This window comes from Apis laboriosa, unplaced genomic scaffold (genome assembly GCF_014066325.1).
Source record: "Apis laboriosa isolate Shangri-la unplaced genomic scaffold, ASM1406632v1 scaffold16_cov148, whole genome shotgun sequence".
NCBI lineage: Eukaryota > Metazoa > Arthropoda > Insecta > Hymenoptera > Apidae > Apis > Apis laboriosa.
Genome location: NW_025222129.1, coordinates 1,194,868 through 1,204,867, shown reverse-complemented (window position 1 = coordinate 1,204,867; position 10,000 = coordinate 1,194,868). Strand labels below are relative to the sequence as shown.

The 10,000-nt window shown below is 45.8% G+C and overlaps 1 protein-coding gene across 11 annotated transcripts in view; it reads right to left on the bottom strand.

The window, feature by feature from the left end:
- LOC122711324 (zinc finger protein 853-like) overlaps positions 1-10,000 on the bottom strand; it is a 63,679-nt gene that overhangs the window by 6,796 nt on the left and 46,883 nt on the right. For 6 of the 11 annotated variants that reach the window (XM_043929993.1, XM_043929994.1, XM_043930002.1 and 3 more), the window contains 2 exons: positions 7,084-7,113; positions 594-753 (listed from right to left, as the gene is read on the bottom strand). In XM_043929993.1, the coding sequence (XP_043785928.1) occupies positions 594-753; positions 7,084-7,113 (190 nt within the window). The remainder of the gene's footprint in view (positions 1-593; positions 754-7,083; positions 7,114-10,000) is intronic. The other 5 variants (XM_043929996.1, XM_043929998.1, XM_043929997.1 and 2 more) reach the window with 2 other exon arrangements.

Below are 10,000 nucleotides of genomic sequence, written 5' to 3'. Positions count from 1 at the left end.
CAAAAAAAGTACGTCGATCCGTCGCACTTTTTAAAATTATTACAACGTATATTTTGTTGTATAATTTCATTTACTTTTATTTCTCTCCTCTCCTTTATCTCCTTCAATTATCTTTCAATTTTATTATTCCTTACGCGAATCGATCGATTTCTTTTCTTCTCCATCGTGGCCGTCCTCTCATCGTCGTCCAGATGACGGATGAAAGCGCGGAAGGGATAATAATTGCGTTTGGGGATAAATCGCGTTTGAATTTTTTTTTTTTTTTTCGTGCGTCGGAGTTAGAGTTAGTTAGAGTAGCCAGAAGTACAAGACAGAGAGATATAAGTAATGTGATACGTGTGATAAAAATTACGTAGCGTTAGTAAATGCGTTACATACATAAAACATTATGGAGAAGAGAAAGTATCTCCCCAAATTCGATGCACGTGTATTTATATATATATATATATATATATATATAAATATTGCGCGTTGTTATATTATACGACGAAATAAGGAAAAAAAAAAAAAAAGAAAAAAAAAGCAAGGAGAAAGAAAGAGTGAGATGGACGAAATCGAGGGCGCTTCTCTCGACTTCTATCGTAGATACTTACTGGCAACGCCGGATGCATTGGGATCCTTGTGGGTGTGCTTCATGTGCTCCATGAGAGCTTCGCCACCGAGGAAGAGTTTGTGGCAGACGGGACAGCTGGTCGCGTTGGGGCCGCCGATCAGGGCGGCGTGTTGCTGGAACACAACACGCTGTTGCAACTCCTTTTTTGGGGGGCCGGAACAAGAGGAACCGGAAGCAGGCACACCGGTAGAGAGCAGCCGACCCACAGAATACCACCACAGAGTCGCGAACCAGAAGCGCAGGACAGGCAGCGCACAGAACAGAACGATTGACCAGTGAGAGTTAGAGTACCGATTGCACCGCCGCCACCACGGACTACTTTTTTTCTTTTTTCTTTTTTTTTTTTTTTCCTCTTTTTTTTCTTTTCTTTTCTTTTTTTCCATTCTTTTTTTTTTTTTTTCTCTCTCTCTCTAGCGAAAAGGGAATTCACCTCGAGTGTCTGGCGGGACGGAGGAAAAGTTTTTAGGGTGGAATTGCAAGGATTTATGGTTATCGCCGTTTAAGCCGTGACGCCACGTCGGATCGTACGTCGATAGGCGTCGTGTATGCGAGTAGTGTATGCGATGGATGGAAAAGAGTGGAAAAAAAAAAAAAAGAAAAAAAAGAAAAAAAAAAGGCTCGTATGGATATGTGGTGGTCGATTCTTTCTTCGTTTGCGAAAGGGAGGAAGACAGGAGAAGGAGAAAGCAAAGCCCAGACAGACGAATGTACGTGTATATATATATATATATATATACATATTATATTATATATACATATATACACATATATATATATATATAAATATAAATATATATAAATATATATAAAAAAGCGTGAGGTGCGGAGAACGATCGGAATCGAACCGGAAATCCTTGGCGAATATTTAAAATAAGAGAAAAAAATGGAATGATCGGATGGATCATCTTCTCCGATTGATCTCGCGCGACCTCACAGAATGAACGGGAATGCAAAGCACAGATCGAACGACTACTAGTTACTACGACACAATTGCACACGGATGGCCTTTGTCGCCGTTATCGGGTTCAATCGTCGTCGCCGATTCACGACGAGAATCGTCGACGCGATTTTCTTTCTTTCTATATATCTATCTATCTATCTATTTATCTGTCTATGGATAGATGACGATACGCGCGATGGAGGGTTATTACGGATAACCGAGAAAAGCTGACAAAGGCCATCCTTTAATACAGATAATATGAAGAGTGATGAACGAAATTCGACGTCCTCATTGCAAGTATCTGTCTCTCCGTCATTGGCGACCTCGCGTTAAAGGTAAAGAGATTATTTCGCGGTCTTATTTATCGTTTATCTTCGATCGTTCTTTTTTTTTTCGTTTTTTTTTTTCCTTTTCTTTTCTTTTCTTTTTATTTTTTTTTTTTTATATATATATTCGCATATCTCTGGTATTTCTTTATTTCTCTCTCTTTTCTCTCTCGCACACGCGAAGGTCGGTTATACGCACACGAGGCGGTAGGGGCACGCGCTGAGGGAAAAACATGGCGGTCAACCTTGCTCGGAAAGAGTGGTTAAAACGGAGAGAAAAAGAATACGAAGAGGAAGGAAAGAAGGAGGAGAAGGTGGGAGGAGGAGGAGGAGGAGGAGGAGGAGGAGGAGGAAGGAAAGGCTAAAACGAGACCAGACGGCAATGACCCCAAACTTTTCGGGTCTTTACTCGCCTCCTTTCCTTTCTTCCTGCCTACTACTTCTCCCTCCCTCCCCCCTTCCTATCCTCTCCACTTTGATACAACGCATCCTCCTCCTCCTTTTTTTTTTCGTTTCGTTTCGTTTCCTTTCTTTTCTTTCTTTTTTTTTCCCCCCTCCTCTTCCCTTCTCTCCCTCCTCCTCCTCCATCCTTCTTTCTCACTCTCAGCGAGTCGTCCTTCTTTCTTTTTCGCTCTTTCTCTCCCCCTTTCTCCCCCTTTCTCTACCTATCTTTACCGAACCGACGTACCGACGCGTTCGCCGTGTTCTTTTTTTTTCTTTCTTTCTTTCTTTCTTTTTCCATTCCCTCTCCATCTCCGGACCTGGGATAACCGCGACCGAGTTGAGACGATCAACGGGACGGAGGAGAGCCGAATCTCGGGCAGGAGACCAGTTTAAAATAACACGTCGAGGCGTCGTTGACCTAGCCGTTTCGGCTAGCCTTTTTTTCTTTACGCCGTTTACGCCCCCTCCCTCCCTCCCACCCTTCGATTCTTCCTTTCCGTAAGAACAATTTTCCACAGAATATCTTTTTAATCCTACTTAATCACGGTTAATTTCGTTTCCCTTGTTTACGCGATTCCTTTTATATTTCGCTTTTCCCTCCCTTTTCTTCCTCCCTCCCTTTTTTTTACCGATTTATTTATTCGTTTATTCTTTTTCTTTCCGTTTTCCTTTGTTTTTTATTCTTCTCTTCTCGTGATCAAATATCTCCAATTTCTAATTCTCCTTTCCTTTTCTCCTCTTTCTCCTCACAGGAGAAAAACACGAAAAACAGGAACGAACGAACGAACGAACGAACGAACGAACGAAGAAAAATATCGAATTTTCCACGCTCCATAATCCGCGGGAAACTCGATTTCTCAATCCACGCGATGGATGTCGAGATAGATGGATGGATGTCGAGCCACGAAGAAGTTGGGGGAGCAGGGGAGGAAAAAAGAAAAAAGAAGAACGAGAAAGAGAAAAATAATGGTTGAGGAAGGTTGAGGAAACGACGCACGGCAGCGTCAATGAACCCCCCTCCCAGTTTAGAGGGTCCTTGCCCTCCTCTTCCTGCGCCCGCGCCTCTCTCGCGCGTTCTTTTTTTCTTTTTTTCCTCCCCCCTCTTGGGAACACACCCACGCTCGCCAACGTAGTCGTTGTTCGCTCCTCGTCGCCGCGTTCCTCTCCGGTTTGACGATAGGCGATATTCTTTCCAAGGCACGCCCCCTCCCGCTCGTTGTTTTCGACGGGCCAAAGCCCGGGCGTCCTTCTTTCTTCCCGGACCTGGGACAAGCCCGAGCCGGTTGAGCCGACGACACACGAGCCACGAAGAAGAAGAAGAAGAAGAAGAAGAAGAAGAAGAAGAAGATGCCGGCCGTCGACGTCGTCGGCGTCGCCGATGCTGGGTGCCGGTGCTGCATGCAAGTTATTCTCGGAGGGAGGCTGCGGTCCGTAAGTTCGACGCCCCGACCTGGCCCAACTGGAAAAAACCGGTTTCTTCGTTGCGCTCTTCCTTTTTTGCCTGCATCCTCGCTTTTTGCACCGCGAATACCTCTCTCGACTCTCCTTCGAGTGTGCCGTGCGCCCGCTCTCTTTCTCTTCGTTCCTTTTCCGTGCGCGCCGTCCTCGTCTTCCTTCCATTTACCCGCCTCGATCTTCCCTCTTCCCTCCCTCCCTCTCCATTTCTCTCTCTCTCTCTCTCTCTCTCTCTCCGCTCTCTTTGCCCCGCGCCCAGAGAGCGGTGCAGCGTGGGCGAATCCCCAAGGGACTTTATGATTCGCCGTGACCAGATTCATCTCTCTGCTCGACTCTCTACGTACGTGGTACGTGGTTGCAGCCTAGGCCCGCGAGCCTAGCACACCTCTATTCCCAATTCCACGCTTCCCGATCTCCTCCCTCCTCCTCTCCTTCCAACGATAACCTCTCTTTCTCTCTCTCTCTCTCTCTCTCTTTCTTTCTTTCTCTTGCGCGTCGTTAGATCTTGCAACTTCCAAGACATCATTCTCTCGATGAGATCTTCTCTCGTTTCTTTCCTCCACGATTCTTTCTCTTTCTCTTTCTTTCTCTTTCTTTCTTTCTTTCTTTCTCATCCAACCAGCTAGTCGGCGAAGAATCCAGCGATTCCTCCTCTGGTCGAACCATCGGTTTTATTTATCCGGTGAAACGCTCCTGCGAGCGTTTAAGCCCAGTCCGTGGTGTGGGCCAGGGAGTGGCGTAAAAAGGAAGTGGGTGTGAGCATACGCGTAGCGATGCGTGACGCTGGGCCTCGCGTGGAGCCATTTTGCCAGGGAAAGAAAAGGGACCATCTTTGATCGGTGTCGGAAGAAAATCGGCGTGGAAACGTCAGAGAGAGAGAGAGAGAGAGAGAGAGAGAGAGAGGGAGGGAGGGAGGTGGAAAGATTTTTGTCGCGTCATTGTTGTTCTCGTTCCGTCGTTCATCGTCCTTTCCAACCTCGATCCTCGATCGGAGGATGTTTTGATCCCGATTGTTTACGCGAGCGTGGTGATGAAACTTTGGCAAAAATCGAGGTGGAACGAAGAGGGGTTCCCACCGTTTTCTCGGAGTAAAGCGATAAAATCCGAAGGTCATTCTCGCGGCGCGCAATTCTTTTCGCGTCATTTCTCTCTCTCTCTCTCTCTCTCTCTCTCTCTCTCTCTCCCTCCCTCTCTTTTTTTTCCAGCCGTCTCCTTTCCTTGGCTTTTTTAGCCGCAACGAGGCCGCGAGCCTCGCCGGCAGACAACCTTCGTACGATACTCGGTTACACCAACAAACAAAGTCTGTAAAAGATATATTCGTTGACCGGTTGTCTCGCTCTCTCGCTGTACTCCGCCGCTGCTTTTTCGTACTTGGAAAGAGAGTTATATTTATTTCGTTGATCGTATTATTCGCAATTGCGAATAATAAAATTCGATGATTAATTTATATATAAAAAATCTTTTCTCTCTTAAGAATCTCTCTCTCTCTCTCTCTCTCTCTCTCTCTCTCTCTCTCTCTCTCTTTCTTTTCCCCGCTTCTTCTTCTTCTTCTCATCATTTCGAATAACACGATTGTCGTAGAGGGAAAGTAACAGTAGTGACAGTAGTGGTAGTAATAGTAGTAATAGTAGTAGTAGTAATAGTATTCGAACGATGATTCATTTTCGTTCGATCGGTGCAAGAACATGTATATATATATATATATTCCGATATATTATTATAGTTGGATCAGCTACGGTTCGGTCGACACGAGCACCGCACGGTCGCGAGAAAAAAATTGCACCGTGAATATTGAATGGGCGCATTATGAAATTATTAATCCGTAGTGGTGATTTTCATTCCCTTGTTAGAACCTGTTTAATTTCCCTTCCTTTCTTCTCTTCCCTTTTTTTTCTTTCTTTCTTCTCTTCTCTTCTCTTCTCTTCTCTTCTCTTCCCTTTCCTTCTTCTCTTCCATCCATTATGCAGCACTGCTATATTATTCCAAGCCGACGCGTTTTTTGGCGTATCACGCGCTGGTAATCCGCGGGTTATGCGTGTCCAATCACCCCCGAGGAGCGGGGAAAGGAGGGAGGGGAAAAAAGTAACTAAAGGGTTGAGGATGCAGCTCCCCCTCCCCCTTCCCTTCCCTCCTTCCAGTGTTGTGCCAATAGCAGTTTGGACGCGGACCCTCTCACGCTTTTGGTCACTGGGAACAGGGAGTGGGAGAGAGAGAGAGAGAGAGAGAGAGAGCGGAAAAAACGCACAGGGGTGTGCAACAATGGGGGAGAAATCCCACCCCGATTGGAATCGGCGCGGGAATGATTTCATTAGGTCCTTCGGTCGTCGATGAACTGTGTGTGTGTGTGTGTGTACGATAGTGAAAAACAGAGAGAAAGAGAGAGAGAGAGAGATAGAGAAAAAAAGGGGGGCTCGCAGAGGCGGAGACTGTGCAAAAAATTAATATCGAGGGGGAGAAAAAAATGGTTGGAACGGGCGAGAACAAGGATTGGAATAAGCAATAGTTGGATAGTTTGGAGATGGCGCGGAAAGAAGAAGAGAGGAAAAAAAAAAAGAAAAAAAAAGACGAGAAAGAAAATTTTCGATCCGATCTTTTTTTTTTCCCGCCGCGAGAAGTCGGTGTCCCAGTTTCCTTCTATTTCGACGAAAGAAGTGAGTAAGAAAGAAGGACGAAGAACGAGAAATATATATATCCGTTGTGGAGATTCGCCAGGCAACGATGTCGTTGAGGGAGAGAGGGGGAGGGATGTTAACGAGGGTGTGAAACGATTCGACGAGAAGTAAAGATTGGAGGAGGTTTTGGATGGGAAAAAGGAGATAAAAAAAGGAAAAGAAAAATTACGGACGTTCTTCTCCGGGCGTCGATCGAAGGACGACTCGTCTGTCGGATCGTGGCAAGGTATCGAAGGGTTACGAATAACGCAAACGTTTTTCCCGATAAGGAGCGATAAGATCGAGAAACATGGGATCGTCGTAGATATAGATATATATATATATACGTATATATATATCGTGAATCGAGCGTGTTTTTCTTTTTAAGCGTAGCGCCAATTGTCACGGAGGATGCAAAGGACGAATGTTAGATACCAGACACGTGGTTTCGAATTTTCTGTTGTGGAATTATCAAGAGATTTGTCGTGGACAGATGAGGCAAGTGAAATTTTATTTTTTTTTTGTTTTTTTTTGTTTTTTTTTTNTTTTTTTTTTTTTTTTTTTTTTTTTTTTTTAATTTAGCAAGCATATCGGAATCACACCCGAAACGAATTCCCACGGGCTCTCCCGCATCTTTTCACCCGATCTTTTTACCTTTAATCGTTGCCACGGGTACTTGGAACACTGCGACAAAGAGGAGACCAGCATGAAATGAAGATCAATTTGCATTAATTCGAGAACAATTAAATATCGTTTAAGATTGTGTCGCATTTTTCAGAAATGCCCACAACTCCAACGTCCCCTTTCCTCAAAATACAAAACAAAAGTGTATTTTATTTAACAAGCGTTTCGTCCGTTTAATTCGACGGTGCTTCTTTCGCGCGTTGCAACACACGAAATTCCCGAACGAAGCGAAATTTCGAACAATCGCGATCGATTTCTCCGTGTTCGAGGAGAAAGAGAGAGAATTGTAAAAAAGGGAGGAGAACAAAAATAGAAGAAGAAGAAGAAGAAGAGGAAGAAGAGGAAGAAGAGAAAAAAAATAATAACAGAAAGCAAGTTGAAAAAGAAACGGTAGCTCAAACGGTACGCGTACGTCTTCTTCTTTTTTCTTTTTTTTTCTATATATATATATATAAAACACGGGAATGAATCCCCGTGGCGAGGAAAAATAAATCTAATGGCTAACGAGTTTTTACCGAGCTCGACGCTTGGGCAATTAAGAAGAGGGGTGAAGGGAAGACTCGATGGGAAGAGAGCCCGGAGGTGAGTCGGAAGAAGGTCGGAGGCACGAGAAAGTCCGCCAGCAGAAAGGGTTGTATCGTGTTGCACGACATTCAACCCTTGTGCCGCTAAACTACGGATACAAATACGAAGGCTCGCTGTGTGCCGCGCAAAAGTGGTGGGGGAAAGGGTAAAACACGTGTGTGCGACGCGGGAAGAAACGGGAGCGAAGAAAACGCGCGGTGTTTCCTTTCCCCCTCCCCCTCCCTTTACGTTGACGAACGACGAAACGAGGTTCTTAGGTTCTTACTTAATCGATGGTGTTCGATGGATGTTCGGCGAAATCGATTCCCCGCGATCGAACGCGCTTCTCTTCTTCCCTCTCTCTCTCTCTCTTTCTCTCTCTCCCTCCCTCCCTCTCTCTCTCTCTCTCTATGGAACAGTTTTCGAACGTATGCAAAGTTGAGAACGAATTGGAAGAGAGAAACAGATGGAACAGGCCCGTTCTTCTCCCTTCGATTCCCGGCTCGGAGGAACAAAGAAGAAGGGATAACACAGTTCATAAGACGCGTGTACGAAGGAAGCGTGTAGAGGGAGGAAATCGTAAGTTTCTACGGCTGGCTACCGATCGTTCTCTATAATACATTTACGCTCCGGCCTATTATAATATTGTACTCGGAGTGTATTGTCTTTCTTGGCCGGGATAATGTTTCGCCGACACGCCAGGCCTCGACCCAGAGTCTAACTCTTTCATTTCCCCTTTCTCTTGCTCCTCCTCCTCCTCCTCCTTCTTCTTCTTCCTCTTCTCCTTCTCTGCTTTTCCTCTCCTCTCTCTCTCTTTCACTCCGTCTCCTCGCCTCTTTTTTTCCCCTCTTCTTGCTCTTCTTCTCGTTTTAAACAACGATCCATTAGCTATCCAGGGGGTAGTGGAGGAAAGGGGAGGGGAGGGAGTTGGGCTAGATAGGTCGGAATAGCGAAAACAATTTCAAGAAATCTGCCCCGGCGAAAATTCGATTAGCCGCGCAAGATGGGCTCGAGCTTTCTCTCTCTTTCTTTCTCTCTCTCTCTCTCTCTTTCTCTCTCTCCATTTGTTTCGTTTCGTTTTATTTTCACCGAAGCTCTCTGGACGGAGCTCTGTTTCTGTCGCGCTGGCGGCTTTTAATTACTTCTCTCGCGAGCAGATTCCCTCCTCGCGTTCGTGTTTCGCGTTCGCGTCCTCATCATCATCTTCTTCTTCTTCTTCTTCTTCTTCTTCTTCTTTCCTCCTCCTCCTTTTTCTCAGTTTTTTCTTTTTCTTTTTTTACACCTCGCGAGCTACGAAGACGCGTTACTTTTAACTCCTTCTCCCTCCCCTTCTCCCTCTTCTATCCTCCTATCTACCAACCATACCGCCGAATATCTCGCGTTATCTCGCGTTTATTGAAACGCTCGCGTGATCTCGCGGGACGGGGGCGAGTTTCGGAGGAAGAGAAGGGAGATTTCTCTCTCTCTTTCGAGATTTATCGGAACGGAGAGGGAGAGGGGAAGGATTAGCTTTCGATTAAAAAGGATCTCTCGTCGGCGTTGAAAGAACGATATTTATCGCCCGGGATAACTCGGATTATCGCGCACCACCTCGAACGCACCTGAGATTCCGTTCCAAACGAAACGATACGAAAGTTTCTCCGATCCTTGATACGATAAAAAAAGAAAAAAAAAAAAAAAAAAAAAAAGAAAGAAAAAAGGAAGGGAGAATAGAGAGAAGTGGCTCTCGATTTTCTTCCCTTTCCTTCCCTCGTTTCGCGAAGCGAATCGATTAATCGTCGAACCCGCACGCGATCCTCCCCCTCCTCCCATCCATCGATAATCCGGCTCGGCTTTTGAGAACGATTCGATCGCGGTTAATCGGTCGCGGACGTTTACCGTTTCCCTCTTTTAAACGGAATCATCTCTGTTGGTAGAAGGAGAAAAGAAGAGAGAGAGGGAGAGAGAGAGGAGATTGGTTAGTTTACGACCGGTTACGCAACCGTGGCTGGTCTAATTGAGGAGGGATAAAAAGGGGGCGATCGGTTTTTCAACGCGGCGAAAAGAAGCGCGAGAAGAAGGAGGCGGAGAAGAGGGGAGGGGAAGAGAAAAGAGCGAGTCACGGACGGCTCGACAGATGCCTTCCCACGTTTTTTCGTCAAGACATGTGCCTGGCGCGGCGAAAGGGTTGAGAAATTCAGTTGGCCGACCGACACCGGGCAAAAAACAACCCCACGGTACAAGATTCCTCTGGTAATCGCTACGTGCCGCGATTCACCGCCAGGGGTGAATTCGATTAAGCGAGCCGGGGACGCGATCTTTTTCCCAGATCGTCCGATTTTTT